At 41.5% G+C, this 22116-nt stretch overlaps 1 protein-coding gene across 2 annotated transcripts in view; it reads right to left on the bottom strand.

Annotated features, from left to right (window-relative positions):
* The window catches only part of FRAS1 (Fraser extracellular matrix complex subunit 1), a 514100-nt gene that overhangs the window by 291456 nt on the left and 200528 nt on the right, over positions 1–22116 (bottom strand). For both annotated transcript variants that reach the window (XM_066279180.1, XM_066279181.1), the window contains 5 exons: positions 15145–15304; positions 13313–13446; positions 6083–6166; positions 4312–4413; positions 3609–3800 (listed from right to left, as the gene is read on the bottom strand). In XM_066279180.1, the coding sequence (XP_066135277.1) occupies positions 3609–3800; positions 4312–4413; positions 6083–6166; positions 13313–13446; positions 15145–15304 (672 nt within the window). The remainder of the gene's footprint in view (positions 1–3608; positions 3801–4311; positions 4414–6082; positions 6167–13312; positions 13447–15144; positions 15305–22116) is intronic.

A 22116-nucleotide genomic window follows, 5' to 3' on the forward strand; every position in this document is an offset into this window, starting at 1 on the left:
GAAAAAAATTATATATAGAAATAGCATTGGTTGCTCTGAATTATAGCATTCTGAATGGATCTGAAACCCTCTTCTGCTTTTCAGTTTTCAATTTCCTAAAATGAAAATATATTATTTTAATGAACGAAAACAAACTTTTCAAAGAAACACAAAAATACATGAATGATTGCAACTTATTACAATGTCTAAAAAGTGATTTCAAAAAGAAGAGCGTTCTACAGACCACTGGCCATCAAAATCTAATGCCAATCAGAGGCCAGTGGGAGCCCTGGGTGCTACACAGAGCAGATGTATTTACATATAAATTGTTTTGCAGAAACGAGACAAATGAGCTAGTAGGGAAGGCATAGCCCAGAAATACAGTGAAACTGCTTTCAAAGCATATGAAGGGGTTTAGAGACATGTAATCTCAGTTGCTTAAAACAATGTTTTAAAACGAGACACAGTAGGTGTCATTTTATTAAAGATAAAATGCATGAGATTCTCGAGTGCCTGCTACAGTACAGAGACAAAAAACTGAAATTGGAGCCCGCATCACCCAAGAAAGAAAAGAAGGTACTGCTCTGGGTCTTCACGTGCCCCTGTAGTGACAGCAAGCCCTGCTCCTAGGGAGCAAGGTTTCAGTTTTGGTGAGGCGGGAAGTTCTAAAGAGATCTGTTATTTATAGAAGGAGCCTGGATGCCCCAAATGGTGTCATTTCACTGCGGTGGGCAGCTTGCTCCAATTAGCTTTGGATTTTTGCTTTGAGAAAAACTGCTTTGTGAAGAAAACTAATTATTTTCTTTGTCAGAGGGTTCGGCTGCAGAGGCCAGATGAGATCCGCCAACCCCTTTCCAACGAATCACAACTATAGTCACCCGCCAGACAAAAGTCTCGGTGCTGCCACAGACCGGCCCAGGGGACAAGGACACTCTCTTCTGAGAGGTTCTTGTTCTACTGGAGAAGGGAAAGGCGCCTCACATTATAGCGTGTCTACCCTCTTTCATGAATTCTTCTACAAGCTTCGATCAATCCCCCCCCCGCAGTTTTATGTCTCATATGCAGGGTCTAGCAAAAGAAGGTTTACAGTTGTTTGTATGAAGAATAACACAATAATTAATAAATAATAATGTAAGAATAAACTCTTTCATGTACTCACAACTGTAAACCTACTTTTGCCTCGCCCTGTATGAATGCTAGGTCCTTTAAAATGAAAAAAGGGTAATTTGACTTCTTTGTCTGAATTCATCTTCAAAGGTAACACAAAATATAGAAAATGAAAATCATCATGTTGTGCTATTCCATTGATTTATTTATGTCCCAATGTCTTCTAGGGATTTGGTTTGATATATCAAAAACACGGGTCGTACCATTTTCTTCTTTTTAAAGAAAAATCGTGTGCCAATTCCAACGCTATTCAGAATATTGCTGTTGATAACCAGTATGATAATTATTACAGTTGTGAAGCTGCATCATTTGCCTCTTCTTCTAAGTGTTTACATTTATGCATCTTCGTGAATGTGCAAACACTTAGACTTAATCCTCCCCTGGCTTCCAAGATTAGAAACTTAATGACCTTGATATTTTAGAAAAGGCAGCAAGTGGGATCATATTGATTAAAAACACCAGTAGTATATTTTCACTGCTCCCCTTGGCAGATGAAGTTATTTTCTTCAGATGCTCATAATGCATTTAATTTACACTTCCATAATTGTTGGTGCCACTGCGTATTATAATTTCTGTTTATGTATCTGACTTCCTCTAAGCTTGGGAACTCTTAAGGCAGAAATGTGTCTTATTCATCTTTGTATCTCTGAGTAAACAGAAACTGGGAAGTTGGTATGCCCAGGCTTTTCCAAGGTCCTTAACCAAGGTCATTATTTACCAGTATGGCATAGAAATAAGGTAAAAGGATATTCTTTGTAAGATTACATTTTTTTAGAATTTCACTTCTGATAGTGTTTACAGTTTAGAAGCCAGCGCCTTAAAAGAAACGTAAGAACACGGAAGTAATCTGGAAGAAAGCAATTTAGTTAATGAAAGATGTGAAGAAATAAGCTAGAAACCATTAGAGCTCCTCAATTCATAAAATGAGCTGGAGGTGGGAGACGGAAGTGCAAAGCGATGAGGTGTTGTGATGGGGTGACTTGGGGAATCCTGAGGCTCCTTCCACGTATGTCAGCAGTTGCTCCTCATTTTCCTCAGAACAGAGAAGGAGACCTGGCTTCCGCTGCCACGGGTAGGTGTCACGGCAGGAAAGCACTTGGAAAGTCACTGACATTGACGGTCGTGAATTCAATTATTTTCTGTGAGTGCGACTCTTTGTTCAGACCTGACGTAATAGGTGGCTGAAGGATGTCACCCACCAGGATTACCTCTTCCACGTTTTCCATAAACCCAAAGATCTGAGACAAAGTAAAACCTTGGAAGATAATCACTTCTTGGCCTTGGAAGATCACCCAGCCTCCTCTGGGCAGACTGCCGAGGCCAGGGAGCCCAGCCTCGGCCTGAGCGGGGGAGGAAGAAACGAGCCCTGATCGGGGTTTTTCTCATCTTCATCCAACCATTCTGACTCCCCCAATAAAGAAAGAGAAGAAATAAAAAGGCGGTGGGGGGGGGTGGACATAAATCTGCAAGAAGACCCTTCTTACTGAAACATGTCTCAGCTCTGCCAGGACTTAGAAGTCGGAGGCAAAATGAAAAACAACCCCGTCACTGACAGCCTGGTTTGAAAGGCTGTTCCTCCTTGGACTCAGTGTTGGGGGCCCTGAAATGTGGGGAAGAAGAGCTAGAAAGAAAAATGGCTTCCCAGACAGACACCCAGCACCTCAGCTCTCCCCAGTGTCTCAAGTTCCCAACCCTGAGGGTGACTGGTGGGGCGGATGGGAGTGGTGAGGGGGAAAGAGACAGCTTTAAGAGCTGCTTGTTTTGCAGTGGGTAAAAACCGAGTCCCGAGAGAGAAAACAAGTTCCCTACAGTATACTGGGTCCAAACAGAGGCTACTTTGTGAGATGCTTCTAGAAATTCAGCAGACAGCAGAAGTCAAAAGAGATCCACAGTTAATTACTTAGGGTTCCTTCCCACTTAAAACAAAAACCAAAACCATTTTATTCTCTTTCCTGAGCCACAGAAGCAGCTCCCCTCGCTGCTTACATACTGCCGTGCGGCCGCCGCCCACGCCGAGCCACCTGTGCGCACGGACTCGGCTCCACAGCCTCGGCCGAGAGGCAGGCCACCAGCATGAGGTCCAGCCACGCTGGCTGACAGGCTAATGTCCCCTGTCCTGTCCTTTCCTTTCATGTGTCTATCGCAGAGCTTCTAATCTGACCAGCTGCACTGGGAGCTAAAAGCTCCAGGGGACTGTCCCAAGGCAGTCTGAACAAACAGTGACATTTACTTTGATACCACAGAATCTTTGTTCTAAAAGAAGGCTCCTTGAAATGTGAGAAGTCAACCTGGTGGTCCCCTCTGCTGCCAGGAAGCAAGGAAGAGGTGAGGGCCCACCTATCCCAGTGGAGAGTGCTACTCCAGCCCAGGTGGGAATGCCTTTGCGTCTTACCTGGGCACTCTCCACCTATCCCAGTGGAGAGTGCTACTCCAGCCCAGGTGGGAATGCCTTTGCGTCTTACCTGGGCACACTCCACCTTGGCACACTCTCCGGAGTGGCAGGTCACTTGGCCACGGTCGCACACGCAGAACTCACAGGCCAGACCCTTCCACATTTCATCCTGGTACCGCACAATCCCAGTGTGTGAGCAGCTTCCAGCAGGGGACACACACTCCTCACAGCACTCCCCGTGCCGCCGAGCCCTTCTCTGACCCTGAGGAAACAGAGCATGCTGGGTGAAGGGCAGTGCTCAGGAGGGCCTGAAACACCCGAGCCAGGGTCGAGGACATGGCACACCACTGTCCTCTGTTCTTTCCCCACCCACCCAGCTGAGGAAGTCCCCTCCACCGTAACCTTCCTTGCTGGGAAACAGATCGTTCATATCTTTATCTAATATACTATAAACTTTATAAAACTTTTTATTCTTTTAAAGGACATACTGGACTAAGAAACACATTTTTTAATTGATTGATTTTTTAGAGAGAAAAAGGAGAAAAGGGAGAGAAGGAGATGGAGAAGAAAGAGAGACACTGATTTGTTGTTCCATTTATTTATGCATTCATTGATTGGTTTTGTATGTGCTCTGACCAGAGGTCCAACCTGCAACCTTGACATAGCAGGTTGATGCTCTAACCAACTGACCTACCTGGCCAGGGCTCTAAAAAATGCATCTCTTAAGTAACCCAGAATAAAACTTTGAAAATCAAGCTACACACTTTCAATACCTTTTCACACCTTAGTGGAGGGCAGGTTTGCTGATGGCACCGGACCTCACCCCGGTCACATATGCACGTGGTACAGGCATTTTCGTTCCACTGTTCACCATGCTGAGTAAAGAAGGGGAAAAAAGGGGGGAAATCAAAAGTCACGTATATCAGATAGAAACACAGGCACATAGACACAATCTTTTATTACAATTTTTAATTCAGCCACATCGAATGTACTCTTTGAGAAATGATATCATTTAGGTGATACAACCTCTAAGAACAAAGTCAATAAATGCCCACAAGGACCTCTGGATTAATTGTGTTTCCATTCTATTCACCCCACAGAAGTGCGGAGGGCTTGGCCTGTGCCGGGACACAGAAGATGAACAGGAAGACCCTGTTTGTTGGCTAATCAATGGTCATTTTTTGGTTCTTCTTTGCTGGGCGACACAGTTCTCTCTCCTACATACTTGTTTTCCCAGCTTCCCCTACAGCTAGGGCACACACTGTCCCGATGCTGACTGAAGGGACCAAGGGGAAGTTGGCTAGAGAGGTAGAGGTCAAGAAGACTCTTCTCCCATGCAAGAAGCCCACTCCTTTCTTCCACCAGCCTTTAGTAATGCTTATGTGAGGATAAGCTGCCTGCAGCCGAGGCAGCCACCTCGGGGACTGCAGCAGACTGGACAGAAGGCAAACGCCACATGCTGAGGATGGCAGGGGAGAAAGACCAAAAGAGGTATAGATCCTTGACATCACTGAACCCGAATTAATCAACCCTACAGCTGCCCTACCTCTGGACTTCCTGTTATATAATAAATGTTTTCACTTTAGCTACTTTTAGAGGAGTATTTCTGTTACTTGCAGCCCAAAACACCATAACAAGTACAGAGGCTATCTCTTCCATGAGAAATTAATCTAGCACAGACATGGCTATTGTATTGGACAGAACAGAGCTACTCACACAAAAATCTTTCCCCAATCAGTTATTTTCATTCAGATTTCATGTGGTCCATCTATAATTTCTGACACCACCCTCTAATATTCAGTTCCAGATTCTCCACTGAGAGTCATAATTCCGATTTCTATTTAGTCTTCCTCAGCGTGGCTGACAAGCAAGAGAAGTGGTTGGGTTTATTTTTAATATGTTCTTTATTTTTGAATAATATAACCTTCTTTTGACTCAGCTAGGCACTCCTAACACAGCATATTCATTGATTTATTCTCTTTGTTGAACCGATGTTTATTTATGCCTACTATAACTGATGTTATTATGCCTACTATCTATTAGATAGGCATTCAGACTGCCCCAATAGTACTTTGAAGTCTGCAGGATTCACTACCACCAGTTCCTTGCCTCCCTTCCCTCTCTCATCTACCACCCTTGTGCCCCCTTCCCCAGCGTAAGGCAAAGGGACGCTGTCTCTGGATATCAGTACATAAAAACTAACCAAAGCAGACAGGCACTCCCAGAGCCTCCAGCCTAAGTGTAAACTGATAGTAACCAATGATAGTCCTTTTCTCCCTTCAAGATGTATGAACTGTAAGTTCACAAGGTTCATGAACTAGGCGCAGCTTGCCAGCACATTCCTTTTATTTCTAATCCCCACCAGTTTAATTTTTTTTCATAAAGACTTTTCATGTAGAGAAGAAAAAAGTTGTTGATGCACTGAGTTACTAATTCTGGCAAAGAGTCAGACATGAGGGCAGGAGGTACAGTGGTTGGAAGAGTGAAGAGAAGATGTGTGAAGACGTATGTCAAAACACCTACATGGAGTACATCAAAGGTTACCTTGTAGACGTGGCCAGCAGCAGTGCAGGATCGGGAAGAGCACTGTGGACAACATTTTCCGGGAACTCGAACTGCAGTTTCATCCTTAATACCCAGAAAGGAAACATTAATAAAATCCATAAAAGTAGGAAAATTTTATTCATAGCCAACTGAGTCTTGTCCTCACGTGTCCATAGACAGGAATTCCCTCTCGTTTAGTACCTACTAGTACTCTAGTGCTTTGATAAGAATTAGCACTTCCAAGGTCAGTGTGACTATTAAGAAGTCTGCACATTCATTAAGTCCTATCCTCTTCTAAGAATAAACAAAAGCACAAATAATAATAACCATAACAATAATCACAGTACTTAGTGTTTGCCAGGCACTGTTTTAAGTGCTTTACAAGGACTGTATGAAGTAGATGTTCTTATCCCTGCTTTACAAATAAGAAAAGACCAGAGAGGTTATGTGACCCACCCAAGGTCACATAGCTGATCTGGTAATAGCAGATAGTCAGTAGTGGATGCTCAGATCACTAATCATACCAATACCTAAGCACGTTTACACTCTTCACAGAGTCACCTCTATGAATTCAAAGAGAAGGTATCTCTCATACACTACTTCACTATTTTTTTTGCATCTTTATGTGAATCCAGACATTTACATACATGCATTAGGGAGGTCCTTAACATAAAAAAAATTAATCATATCTCTAGATATCTGGAAATCAGCTAGTGCTTATTCACCTCTAACATCCCACCTCAACCCCAGAATGTCAGACCACCTGTCTCTGCTGCTCTATGGAGAACTTTCACAGTCTCCTTACTAATGCCAAAAAGTCAGCTTCTCACTTTGACTTATCACTACAACCTTCTTGAAGGGCAGGAAGATCGACAAATTAAAAGCAGCGGAAGGAGGGTCAGAACAAACCAAGTTTCAATGACTAAGAAGCAGTAGATCTTATATAGAGGACACCTCCATTACAGTGACTTCCTTCTCTTATTAGAAGCAGAAAATGAGATTTTAGTATCATGGTTACTCTGTATTCATTCTGCAAGGAAAAAAAGATTGATGTACTTGGCAGGGATGGGGGGGGGGATTGTTAAATAACCTAAATTTTTCTTAGAAAGTTCTGGTTATACTTCAGTAGTTCCTTAACTCCAATTACATATGATGAGTTAGATTAATGTGCTACTATCAAACAGGATTTATTTCAAACACCTGAATCACTAAGCTTTTAGTTATTTTGTTTCTTTTGATTCTATATGCAAAATATTATGATCAATGATGTTTAACAGAGCATGTGAAAATTGGACATGGATTGAAATCATTGAGCCTTTTTTTTTAAGAGAGAGAGAGGGACAGAGAGACAGGAAGGGAGAGAGATGAGAAACATCAACTCACAATTGCAGCACCTTAGTTGTTCACTGATTGCTTTCTCATATGTGCCTTGATGGGGAATTTGGGGAACTCCAGCCAAGCCAGTGACCCCTTGCTCAAGCCAGTGACCCTGGGGTCCTGTCTATGATCCCATGCTCAAGCTGGCAACCCTGCACTCAAGCTGGCAAGCCCACGCTCAAGCTGCATGAGCCCAGGCTCAAGCTGGCAATCTCGTGGTTTTGAACCTGGGTCCTCTACGTCCCAGGTGGATGCTCTATCCACTGTGCCACTGCCTGGTCATACTAAAATCACTGAGGATTTCTTGATCTCAGATCTCTTTAGTTTAATGAAATTTCAGTGAGGAATAAAATAAAGGTTTATCTGATATCACACTTTTCAGTTCCTTTATTGAAGTAAACAAACTTATACAACATTAAGTCAATAGGAGCAATTCCTGAGAAGAAACAGAGTTAGCATCAATCTGTCTTAACCAATCTGGACTAAACCCAAGTACTGTAACAGAGTCAACAAGAGAGTATGGGGGAGGGAGGAATTACTGAGATAGAGGTTGGTACAGGGAAAATCAGTCTTTTCAACTCTTATTGACAATACCTAATTATATAATTTATTGACAGAAGCAGAAGATTTCATCACAAATATTGACCAACAAGGGAAGGAAGAAAAAGCATGTAAAGAGAAAATATTCTAGGATACAAGATAACTATATGATTGAATGGTGAGATCCCATCTGAGCTGATGCTTCATAAACTAAACTGGAGAAGCCCACAAGAAGGTGAGCAGTGGGGTGGGTGAGAGACATGGGCACAGCTTTTTACCATGCACTTCTGTTGCTACCAGACACCTGTATCCTATCATCCTGGTCTACTAGATTTGCCCTTCCAAACATACAGTTTAATACATGGGCCAGCAAACTATGGACTGTGGGCCAAATCCAGCCCTCCACCTGTTTTTGTAACTTCAGTTTTATTGGAACACAACCATATCCATTCACTTGCACATTATCTATAGCTGGTTTTGTAATACAATGGCAGAGTTGAGTAGCTGTCCCAACTGAATGGCATGCAAAGCTGAAACTTTTTACTATGTGGAAAAGCTGGCTAACTCCATGTTGAATATGTTATCCTCAGTTATCAGAGGAGTCCAATAAAAAAATATGTATGTATATGATTAATGACATTACAACTTTGGTTCAAACTACCATTTTGGATATATTTAATTATGGTTTTCCATATTCATTAAATAAAAATAAGGTAAAGAAGTTTATAGTGTAGGATAGCTAACAGCTCTGGATTAAAATATCTTCCCACTGTGATACCTCTGAAGATAAAGACATAAAACTTCCATCACCAAACAGCAGAACAACCAACCTCCTGCCATGGCCAAGAGGAAGTCCCACAGACCATAAGACAAAGCATTCCTGTGCTTTGTAAAAGCCTAAATAGAAACAAGAACCATCGTGTCTTCCCTACTCTCTCTCTTCCTGTGTTAAACACAACATGGTCATCACTCCTCCAGTGTGTGGCTCTGCTGTCTGAGGCAGTCGGGATGCCTAAGTATCTTTCTTTCCACCTCTAGTCAGAACTTATCAATTTTTAAAAAGGGTGGGAAGTATGTGTGTTGGGGGAGGTAGAGGGAGTGATAAAAAGCAGGTATGAAGGGAGGAGGACATCCCGAATGTAAAGCATATAATTACTTGAGAGAGATAGACAGTGCCCTTTGCAGCAGTTCAAAGTAGAGATTACAGTTTTTGTTTCATGCATTCAGGATGTAAGAGGGCTGGGCAGTGGGATTAGGAACTGGCCAGACCCTTGGACCAGGAGGACATGCGCATTACAGAGCATCTGGCTAAGGTTTCAAGAAGGGGAACTTGCCAAGGCAGCATCTGGCAGCTTTCAAGCAGTAGGTATGGTTAGATTTCTTTTGATCGAGGATGAGTAAACAGAAAGAAATGAACTTGGGGGGAAACCCTGAAGAACAGGTGAAAAGAATAACATTCTGAAGATTCAGAGAAAGAACAGATTTGTGAACACTATACAGATCTAAAACAAAAGATTTAAAGGCCATTTTAAAACTTGATAAGATTTAAGAAAATGCAGTTTTTATTAAAAAGAAGCAGGAAGCAATAAAAAAAGAATAAGCATTAGGATAAAAAAGTAGATGAACCAGCCTGACCTGTGGTGGCGCAGTGGATAAAGCGTCAACCTGGAAATGCTGAGGTTGCCGGTTCGAAACCCTGGGCTTGCCTGGTCAAGGCACATATGGGAGTTGATGCTTCCAGCTCCTCCCCCCTTCTCTCTCTCTGTCCTCTCTCTCTCTCTCTCTCTCTCTCTCTCCCTCTCCTCTCTAAAAATAAATAAATTAAAAAATTAAGTTGGAATCCAATTTAAAAAAAAAAAAAAGTAGATGAACCAATGATATAAGGAAGAATAAGGAGAAATAAGGAAGAATCAAAAGAAAATTAATATGAAATCTTCAAATTAAAATCAGAACTGGAGATAGTAAATACAAACTGAAGAGGCTCTCTCCATGATGCAGGGGAAAGACAAAAGTAAAAAATGATGCAAGAGAACATGATTGATAATGAGGGAAGACAGGGGAGCAACCTAAGAATCATAGGTGTTTTTGAAGAAATGAGAATAACTGGAACAAAAATGATTAGTCAAAGCCTTAGCTGAAGAAAACATTTCTAAAACTAAAATATGGACTAAAAGGGCTTCACAATATTCTAGGCAAAATGTGTAAAAAGATACCTCGCCTAGAAGGATCTGAGGAAACGTTTGAATTATAAAGATAAAGAAACATCCTGCAAGAATCCAACTGAGTGAAACTAGCTGAATATAGTGGAACAGAAAGCAGACCGACCTCCCAGCACTAAATTGCAGAATTCAGTGGAAAGAAGATTACAGGGTGGAGAAGGAAAGAGAACATAATCATCCCAAACTGTAGATCTCCCTAATTTTCTTTCACAAATCTAGATAACAAGAAAATGATTCTCAAATACTTAGGGGCTCAGAAGACAAAATATCTGAAGATGAAATTAAACCTACTCAGATTAATCAATATTGGGAACAGGAAAATGATGGTATTAAAAAAAAAATTGGTGGTATCATCATCAGGAACAACTCTCATCAGAATGAAGAGGCCATTTTAACAAACCCACAAAATGTGGATGGGCTGGATCTCTCCTCACCAAGCATCTGGACAATAGTTTAGAGCAAACAATTTCAGTATTTACATCCCTTGTTAAGGGAACAACTCCTTATTTGAACATAAATTTCTCTTTTCATCAGGGTTTATCATTAACTTCTAAAATATGATTATAGCTATGAAAACAAACAAACATTTGTCTACCAAAAAAAATTGAAAGGATTTACAAAAAAAATGCTATCATGTTCTTTTTGAATGATGGAAATATCATATGAATGATCATTTTCTTGTCCGTTTTTCTGCCTTTTCCAAACCTTCCTTAATGAATACAAATTGCTTTTATAATTTAAAAAATCTTATATTAAAAATCAAATTTTTGGCCTTGGCTAGTGGTTCAGTGGATCAAGTGTCAGTCCAGCATATGGATATCCTGGGTTCGATTCCCAGTCTGGGCACACAGGAGAAGCAACCATTTGCTTCTCTCCTCTCCCTCCTCCCCTTATCTCTCTTATCCCTTCCCATAGTCAATGGCTCAAATGGTTTGAGCATTGGCTCCAGGCACTGAGGATAGCTCCATTGATCCAAGCACATCAGCCTCAGGCACTGAAAATACCTCAGTACTTGAGCATTGGCACCAGATGGAGTTGCTAGGTGGATCCCAGTCAGGGAGCATGTGGGAGTCTATCTCACTATCTCCCTTCCTCTCACTTAAAAAAAAAAATCAAATTTTTCTAGAGCTCAAGACCTGGGAATCCATTTCTTCTGATGAACTTTTTTTCATATTTAATGAGTTAATACATATATAACACTCATAATCATGCTCAATGATGTTAGCAACTATTGTTATTGAGATTAATATTCTTTATAAATGCTATGAAACTCATCATTTTGGGAGGGAATATAACATAATGGTTAAAATTACAAGTCAAGTGTGGTCTGTTAAGGTTGTGATATAAAACTGCCTAAGTTAGAAGCACAGACATTTCCTAACTGTGTGCCTTAAACAAGTTACTTACCTCTCTGTACCTCAGTTTTATCTACTGTAAAATGAGATGATAATAATAATTCCTACTTCATAAGGTTGTTATGTGAATTAATTAACGCTATTAAAATTAATGATTGGTACATAATAAATGCCCATAATGTGGTAATGATAGATGGTGGTGGTGATAATGTTTCCATCAAAAGCACTAATTCTACATCACCTCTTTACATAATCCAATATTTAATACTGATATTAAATCAAAAAAATAGTTCTTAATAATCTGATGGGTGGTTTTTTAAAAAGTATGCCATGACAAAAACATAGACTTACTGATGCAAGAGTGATTAAAATCAACCTATTTCCAAAACTGCAGAATGCTTGCATATCAATCAGCTCTGACACACAGTACAAAATTCCATCTTTGGAATCAAAACAGACTATATGTGTTGGAAGCTACCATTTGAAGCTAGAATTTATCTTTAATGTTTCTAAAAATGCAAACTAGTACTTTTGATTATTCCAATATTAACCCCCTAATATGCAGTCTGTGGTCAAGTTTTTCAAGTTTTAAAGCAAAAGGTCACAAGGGGGTATCCTCTCCATCTCTCTTCCTACCTCCTTAATTGTCATGTTGGCAAACTGCTTAACTATACTGCATTCACAAGGGCTCTAAGCCCTGAAATGTGTAAATCAAAACAGCTCAACACGACAGTGTCCTCCAAATGTTAGATATTGTGCAACTCCACCAAGATCGTCTGTCAACTTACAGCTAGGACAAGACTTTATGATGAACTGGGAGGTGTGACATGAGCACAGCGTGGGTAACACCAGCTAGTCTTCCTATCAGACACATTTTCCTTTCATTTGGCATTTAGCATTTCTTGTCTAATTGCCTTTGCCTGCCTTTAAAAATATTGCCCAATTGTCACAATATGCCACGGTATTGATTTTTGTTTTATTTGACACAAAGTACGACTCTGTATCAACTGAATGTTGGCTTCTAGCTTTTCCTTAGATCAAAAATGAGCTATTTTTTCACTGGAGGCAAACTCCTTTCATGGTTATCTGTCAACTGCCAAGAAAGCTCTGTAGGAGCCGACAGAAAACTGTGTAGTAAAAAAACTATAAAATATCATGTATACTACATTTATTTGCAATTGATTTTCTTTTTTAAATTTGCGTGAAGAGCCTAATGTTTTGAAAATTAGATCAGCTTTAAATAAACAATAAGATCCCACTGTTTTAAACCACCCCCCAGATAAAATCCTTTGATAATGTGAATCATTATCTTTTAAAAATTAAATAGTGTACATCTTAATAATCATGCCTAAAGACATGCAAATATCACCAAAAAGCAGCATATACCTCTTACTGACAACAGTAACAACCCCGGTCAATATCACTGGATTTTCCAGATGTTGAGCTTGACATTTTGGAACATCTGCAACTAGGGCAGGCAGCTTCTTTCCATGTACCCTCCAGGCTCAGTTTCATAATGTAACAATTAGCCTAAATGGTTGGTAATTAGACCTATCCACGGCTTCTCAGGGTAAAAGAAATGTCTCAGCGGTGGTCTCCAAAAGTATAAGGGAAACAGCCTTGGCTTCCTGCTCTGAAACTTCCAAAGCTTGCCTGACATCATCTCAGAAGGGACTCCAAGCCCTGCACAGTGAAGTTAGCGGTCTGTGAAGGGTCCACTCTGAGGCTGTCTTCCTTACCTGCTTACAAAACAGAGGCTGGCACTGAGCCGTGAAGCACTGGGCCGCCCCGTTTCTACACACGCACTTGGCACACCGACTCAGGGGCCAGTCCTCCCCATCCTGAAACACACGACCTTCGTAGGAACAGGATTCTGGAAGATGAGAGAAATAAAGATGACTTGAGGGACTGCACTTGTTGATCCCAGGTCTGACTCCATGAGTGTCAGTACAGTCACATAGGGGCCAGTGCAACCATACAGGGTCCTGTGGTCAAGGCTCAGTGCAAAGACGGGGCCCCATCCTTAGAGGTTAATGCTTTGCAGTCATCGTGTGGAGCGCTTACTAACTCTCCGAGCTTTGAAAGTGAAGTTCAGTGAGACAATGCAGTGTGTACTGGGGGTATGGGGCCTTGGCTACTGCATGGCCCTGCCTCCCACTGCCTTCCTGCGATTGGTTCTCAGCATCCTGCTCCTGAACCCCACCCTGTAAATGCTGCCACAGTGGGGACCTGGGTGCCGTGCCAGGGGAGTTCGTGTGACCTAAGCCCCAGGTAGCAGGGTGAGGTCAGGGAGCCCATGGAGGTCTCCACCCACCCAGCAAGTACTGCCATACCTGAGGGAATACAATACGTATTAAATAGCAAATTAAAAACATGACAGGTTGAGAAAGACCACAGAAGAAGAAGAAAAAGCATCCCCCGCCCCTGCCTTTGTGCACACCATCCAGCAAGTTACGGAGCTAGCCCGACTCTCCCGAGTCTCCTGGCAAAGTGCTTCCAGTCTCCCTTTCTCATGAAGGGCCAGCAAGAAAGCTTCCTCAAATGCAAGAAAGGGTCCCGTGAACTCAGACAGCCCACTCCCCACTCCACGCCTAAATTCTGTTGTTCAATTATTTTTATTCGCAGGGTTATTTGACCTGAAGCAGTTGTTAGTCCTTTTCTGGTGAGTGAGACTACTGAAATGCATGAGGCAAGCATTCTACCTCCATCATTTCCTAACATACTTTTTAACCCCTGGAATGGTTCTCTAGGGGAAGGGAATGCCAAAAATGGAATAACTCGGAATCACAAAGAAAGCAGGGGTCTTTTAAAAATGGAAAAGCCAAGAATAAATAGAATATAACTTCCAGGTGCCATTCAGTAAAAGAATAATTGTAGTTATTACATACCAGGAGAGAACATAATGCAGCAATGGCAACAATTTGTGTTTATTGTGAAGTAGATACTACTTAATTATAAAAATGGAAGGGGACAAACATCTGTAAATGTAATAAAAGGGGTAGTTCGACCAAGAGTGAATTCCAAGGTCAGGGCCTGCAAGTGTGTCCCTGTCTTGCTAAACTATACTTTGGTTTGCAGGCTGGCATAATCTCCACAGTGAAGATGCAATAAAGACACATGAAATACCTCTTCCTGCTCTGCGTGTCATGGAGAAAGATGCTATGTCATCTCAAAGACCAGCCGGCAGAATTGGGGCAGGTGATACTACAAGCAGAAGTGATTTGTTTGTTCTCTCCACCAGGAGGCAGGAGGAACTACCTTGGCCTTGTGGAAACACAACAAAGGGTTCTCCCTTTCCTTCTCAGGAGCTATGAATGCAGAGGCATGCATCTGGCCACGGCAAAATATATAAATCAGAAACTTGCAGATTCCCAAGTTTGGAACTTAAAGATCTGTTCCAACCTCACTCTCTGCAACATCCCTTCCTGCCAAGTGCAAGGCTAAATCTTGCTCCAATAAGAAACAGGGTTGGGGATCTTTGAACCACATTAAACATGAAAGAGAAGAGTTGGGATCTCACCAGATGAACCTCAAAGGCAAAGAGGGTCTCTTTCTACAAGGTCATACTCACTCCCACGGCCTACACAGATGGGGCAGCAGCTTCCTTCGGGGATGAATTCCAGCTCCTGGTGTCCACACAACAGCAGTGGACATGGTTGGGGGGTGCATCGGACTTCCCCATGAGTGCAGGAGCACACACTACACAGGGAAGAGGCCCACTCTGTCCCATGCTGGATGTTAGGGGGAAAAAAAGAAAAAGAAGGTTATTGGCAGAATACAGGCTTTCACTTGTCCAAATACAAACCAACCTTCTTACACAAAGGATGGAGCTCAGGAAAGACAGATGAGGCTCTAGGCTTGCAAGATTGAGACCATGCTTAGCAATGTTCCAAGTCCAAAAACTAGCTTTTATTTTCTTTTTATTATCCTTAACATGTAGCTTTGTAAATTTCAGGAAAGCACAAGAAGAAAACAAAAATTATCCCAAATCCCATCATTTAAACAATTCTATAAAGCCCAAAATAAAATGCACACACATACATCTACTTAAATTTTATAATGATCATATTGTTGCCAATAACTCACACTCTGTATATTTCTTTCTTCCTTTTTTTTTTTTGCCTTTATTTTTTACCCTGATTATGTCCCACATTCATTCATCTTCTCACTCCCCTTTAACCTACCCTCCCTCTCTCCCTCCCTCCCCGCCCCCCTCTCTCCTTGGTTCCAATGAGCTCATGGTCCTGGGAAAGCGTGAGAGTCAGCAGGAGGCACTGCTTTATCCAGTTCTCACACAAACTGCAGAGCCAACTCATTTCCTGTGAGGGTGCCCATCTACACCCTGAGAATGTTCCTAATATACTTTAGACTGGAATATAACATTCCCAAAGCTAGCATCACATCGGTAGTCTAGACATCCCTGTTTTGAGTTGCCAAATGATTTACTGAGCACCAAAAGTATCTATATGAGCCACTCTCAGATGTGATACAGGCTTAAGAGGGGGTGAACGAAAAAGCTACAAATAGGTTGATTGCTTAGGGAAGTTACCTGTCAAAATGTTATGTTCTCAATGATAGAATTAAGTAATGGTGGTCTTTCACAAGATATAGGGACAAATATTTAGCTTAATGAATGAAGTTGTCCTCCTGCAACATTTTCTCACATATTGGAACCTGCCTTCCTCTGCCTCTGTGAAATGTAGCATATGATATCTGATTCAGCACAAGTCATTACAGAATTCTATTAAAAACATCACACATTCCAGGTGTTCACTCATCTAATATAACCTAGGATTGCAACTGTGTCACTGAGAAGCACAGAAAATAAAGTCCTCTCGCTTCTCCACAAGCCAGCATACAGAATAATTATTCATCTCTCTCAAACACAAAAGAACTCGTGTCAGTACCTCTGTCTTCTGCAAGTTGCTGCCAGGTTGCAAGCACGCCACATCTGACGTTTGTAATTACTAATAATTTGTGCTATTATTACTGTAGCAATGAGAATAATAGGTAGTCACAGTAGCTTAATTATTTGGGCTCCAAGTCCTCACCTGTCATGAAGAGTACTTTCCTCTAGGGGCCACACGGGGAGCACGGGGGCAGTAATGCAAGCAATGCACTGAATCAGAACCAAGGATTTCCTTGGATGTTGGTAGATTCTCAGAGCCCCGCTCAGTCCTGCCTGCTTTGGGGACTATGGGAGAATGACTTAACCTTTCTAAATCTCAGTTTTGAGGCAGCTCATCAAAGAGACAGCAAGGGGGCTGGCAGGTGGAAGGTGCTCCATTCTCTCGTCCATTTCCGCTGCATGAGTTCATGGCCCACCGCCCCCTTTCACACCAATGTGCCAGCTGTGACTGTAGGATAGGACGTGCACACCGAGGCTATGTCCTCTCCTGTCCATTTTTTACTTTTGCTATAGTTAAATGCAAAATTTCAACTTCAGTACAGCACTTAAATGGGCAATCCCACAACTTGTTAATAGGGGGCAACTGACCTTTATACTTTGAAAGGCCTAAGCATAAGCAACAAAAGAAATTATAAAAGAAAAATTGACAGGTTTTGATGAATTTCCTAACTGCAAGGAAATCTTAATTAAAATAAAAATTAGATAATATTGTTTAAAATCAAGTACGGGGAGAGTTAAAACTCAGAGTGTTGGCGAAGCTGCAGTGGAGTGAGATTCTCCCACCCAAAGCCTCCTTCCTACAGCAGCTGGAGTGACTCAGCCAGAAGGGGCCTGTCTATCTGGGATGCTCCCACCGGATTTATCATTAGACACAGACAACTTAAAATTGATTAATAACAACCACAGATGTCACAGCTTCAAAACTCAAAATCTTGAGATGCTTTGATTGACTAACTTCACTTTTAAGAAGTTACATGAAAAATGATCAATGAGACACAAAATGGTTTAGTATAAGATATTTTATTTCACTGTTCTTTATAGCAAAATTAGAAATAGTTTATTGAACACTGGAAGCTAACCGAACACCTAATAGTAGGAAATCATGTTCTCCAAGAGTATGCTAGGGAATTAGCCACAACATAATCTTATATATATAAAAAAAGCAAGACATAAACTGTATACATAGCATAATTAAAACTATGGAAAAACATGTCCATCTCCACTGCCACTCCCAATCCCTCCCCAAAAAACTAAAAGAACAAGAACAGTGGTTTTCAGAGTTTGGGGGTTACTAGTGGATTTTTTTCTCTGCCTTTGTATAGTTTTCTATTTCCCACATTTTCATCAATAAACCTAAATTTACTTTTGTCATCAGAGAGCAAATTACTGTTTAAAATACCTAATGAATCATTTATATATCTTAAGTACCACTTGAAGGCTGCATACCAAACATCTTGAACTACTTTATTTTATTACAAATTAGGAGATTGTTTCTCAATGTTCTGACATTTCACTCCATTATGAGCTTTTTTTGTTTGTTTTTTGTTTTTAACTATTCAGAAACACTGTCATTTCTTAAATGTTTGCAATCACACCATTTTTCAGATAGAGACCACAAAAATTAATTATAATAACAATCTGTCAATCACCAAAAGTTTCATCTGTAAAATGTCAGAGCTGTGTTAGCTAATCTCTTCAATACTTTCAAACTCTCTAATGATGTAAATCTATTATCTAACTCAGGAAACATTAAATTAAGCAGAGGGTTCTCCCTTCACAATAAGCTAAAGAATTATGAGAATAACAGAACATTCAGCAGGAAGACTGTACCACTTAAGGTCAAAGCCATAGAATACACACCAGATGGTGACCCCAGGTGCAAAGTGCACAAAGTAAATGAATTACTCCCACCTCTCACTCAGGGAAAAGTCACATGAGTTCTCTCCCCTTTTCATCTCCTACTCCTAGCCCTAAGTCAGTGACACCTCTCTCACCTAAAATTTCAGTGTTCTCTTTACCTATTTACAAAAGCCTACTTTTTCATAAAAAAAAGCAGCAGAGAAAGCTTTGTAAAATCAAAGACTAATAGCTAGCTACACAATGCAATGCTCCTACAAGACCCGGGTTTAGCTGTGCCATCTTAATCTCATTAATGACTTTTAGAAAACATGAGCTTTTGATGCTGGGTGAACAGTACATGCTGCAGACAACATCTTAAATAGATTCTTCCACACAGCCAACTAACAAGTCGGCTTGGCTGCCGACACAAGTCCAGAGGAGAGATAAGGTCATAAAGTATTTAGCTGGCTTACTGACAGAACAATAAAATAATTTTTCTTCACATAATTTGTTCAAGTGATGAAGTTATAAAGGTAGAATACTAAGTATCTGGGAATGTTCAGTGCGTATTATAATTACATCCTCTAGGTTGAGGAGCACGAGGCTGCAGAATTCAATATTCACTTCTTCTCCCCAACACATAGATTAATCCTCCTTTTAGCTTCACAAACAGGCAAAGCGACCAGACCTCACCCTCCACACTCCTCTATTCAATCCCATGAAGGCACCAGGACCTTACCAACTGCCACTTCCTTCTTTAATGAATCTTCAAGCATTATTTTCTCAGATATGACCTTATCTGGTGCTGGCATTAAGTTAGTGCAGAAGAAAAGAAAGGGGATTAATGGTCCTTTCTCCTCCCTTTCACAAGCGAATTTGTGGGGGAAAGAACAGGGGGAAGCATTCCAACACTCTTTAGGAACACATATTTCAGGCTTCTCTCCCTGTCTGGTTGGCAAGGCTGGGCAGAGATCCAAATGCTAATTTTAAGGGATAGCTTTAGGGAGGTCATGGATAAAACAGTCCCCCAAATACTGGCTGCAATAATCCCGTGTAAAACTGTCAAATAACCTGAAATCAGCCAACAGGCTCAAGTGTTTTCTCCACTCTGGGGGAAGAGTTGGGGCTTGTCCTGACTTGCTGGAATACCAGTTATATAAGATGCTGCCTACCCTGCAGGCAAAGGAGGTCCTACAGCAAGGCAAGGCTGTTTCCTTAAAGCATGGCCTCCTCCCGCTGCTCTGGGCTCTCCTGTCCTTGACTGTCCTTTTTTTTCAAACCTAGTCTCTGGGACATTTCCACTGATTTCCCTCCTGCCACACTCACTCTATCCTACAGCCTCTTCTAAATCTCTTAAATGGAAGCTTTCACTTCAGATCACGGTTCCAAAGTTCCTGAAACACCAGGCTATTTCACAGGTACTGGGACAGTCTCCACAACCTGCCTTATGGATGCAAGCCAGAGGTTAGGAAGGATTACCGCTGTTCGGCAGGAGAGGAACAAGCTCTGGAAACTGCTGCCCAAGCAGCTGCAGCGGGGATGGGGAGGAGGACCACTGCGAGATCCAGGGGAAGCGACCGTGATGCAAGTGGCAAGGTGAGATTCAGAGCAAACCCAGATAAGCACTTAACCCGCTCAAGAAAATAAATAATATAAATAAGGACTTAGCAAGAATCCGGAGGAAGTAAAAAAAAGGGGAGTACGGACGAATTGGAAGACCAGAAACAAAAGCATTTTAATATAATATTATTGAGACTGAAATTGGATGATTTTGTCTTGACTTAAATTATTCTTCTGCTGCTATTTGAAGAAGTAGACCACCAAAGAGTTGGTTTTTTTAAAACTATCATTGCCTAAATGCAGCTCTTTTCTCAGTTACATCAAGTACCAGAAATCCAGTCATAAAATTTCCTGAGGGAGTGTATGTTGAATGTTGCATATGGGAAAATGACACATGGATAAGGTCTTACCCAGTTTAGAGCTTGCCACGTGATGTGTTACAGAAGGGGTGAAACGTGAGGGAGGCAGACAGGAGGAAGACTTTCTGTGAATTCTCCCAGAAAAAACAGGGTAAGCAGATTTCTAACTAACCCATCTAGTGGTCCTAGAACTGCCCAATCACATAGGCACTTGGTCAAAGAGTATAATATATCTTTGGGATAAGTACATGGATAAGTCCGAAAATAAATTTGCTTATGGTTGGAGTCCTCCAGTCATCGATGTTTATTGAGCACCTGTTCTGGGAAAGCTCAGTGCTAAGCACCAGGGCAGGCGGGAGGCAGGGAAGATCAGTCTAAAGATACAGCAAATGTCCGTGTTCTCAGGACTGCTAAATCCAGAGAGGAAATTTGCACACGTGCACAAATATAACATGAGAGAGCAAATGATAAATGGCATTAGAGTGGCCCATGCAAAGATTTGTTGAACTCTGACTTCCCATGTTCCTAGTACCAGCTCTCATTGGAGATGTCTGGTAGTCTCCAGCTCCTGATCTTACTTTGATCCTATGGGCTCCTTCAATGAAATGATTCAGCTTTGTGTTTTTGACCCCGAACCACAGACCTATTCCAAACATTATGAACTGGCATTATTTCCACCCCCAGCAGTCTGCCCTGAAGTCCCTTCCGTTTCATAGGCAATGCTCTTCTGTGGTGTGCAAAGCTTACATCGCCCGACATCACACAGACTGAATGAGCAGCACAGGGTGATCTGTGGCATGAAGACATTCCCAGCATAGATCCCGCCTGGGTGCCTTTCAGCAACACATTGTGCAGAAGTGAAAGAGTGGCTTCCTCAGGTAATTAAGAGACAGTGGCCCAAGTGAGAGGATCCTGTCCCACGGGGAAAGCCTATTGTGCTCACTGAGCTTTAGGTATGCACACTGAATAGCAGCCAAGGGTGGATGTTATCAAACCTGATAACCTGTGCTCTCTCCCGAACGGGCAGAGACACAAATGTGGAGAAAGTTTTGTACCAGGTGGAAGATGAGGATTAAAGCCATGAGCCTCCTTCTATAACATTCAACTTCACTTGCTGCCTCTGGGTAACATTTAAGTATGAGTAAAGATGAACTATATCCATTCCACATTCATAACTTCTATTATAAACCTACAATGGTACTTTATAATCAGTATTTAGTATCTCAAAACTAATCCTAAAGGATCTGAAATAAGACGGTGTAATAAAGGAATTTTAAGGATTGATTTCTAGTACTGTGATTCTAAACTGGAGTAGTTGAGTCTTTTGCCCCTTTGGAGGAATGTGGCCACACCTGCAGACATTTCTGGTTATTAGGACTGGAGTGCTTTTCAGCCTATAGGCTGGTACTAGCATCTAGTGGGCAGAGGTCAGGGACGCTGCTAAATTCCATACAATGCACAGGATAGCCCTACAACAAAGCTTAAAATGTCAATAGTTCTCAAGTTTAGAAACTCTTCCCTAAGGGAAAGAGTGCTGAGGGAGGAGTAGGAAGACTAGGGTTCTAGGCCAGGTTATACCACTTATTAGCAATACGACACTGGGCAAGTACCTTAGCTCTTCGCATTGCAACTCTTTCATCTCTGACACAGGAATAATGCTATCTGCTCTGCCTACCCGTTCTGGGCTGTCTGTAACTATCAAATGAAAAACTGTAGGGTTGGCACTTTTGTTATTTAGCATCACAGCTTCTTCAGCATCAATATTCTCAGACTACTCTTTATGCAGACACAAATTCAATCTACAAATATTTACACAAGGCCTATGGAATAAATAGGACAGATTGAATCTTATTCAAGAAACCCAAACGCCCACTGA

The sequence above is a fragment of the Saccopteryx bilineata genome, chromosome 5 (genome assembly GCF_036850765.1).
Source record: "Saccopteryx bilineata isolate mSacBil1 chromosome 5, mSacBil1_pri_phased_curated, whole genome shotgun sequence".
NCBI classification, from domain to species: Eukaryota; Metazoa; Chordata; class Mammalia; order Chiroptera; family Emballonuridae; genus Saccopteryx; species Saccopteryx bilineata.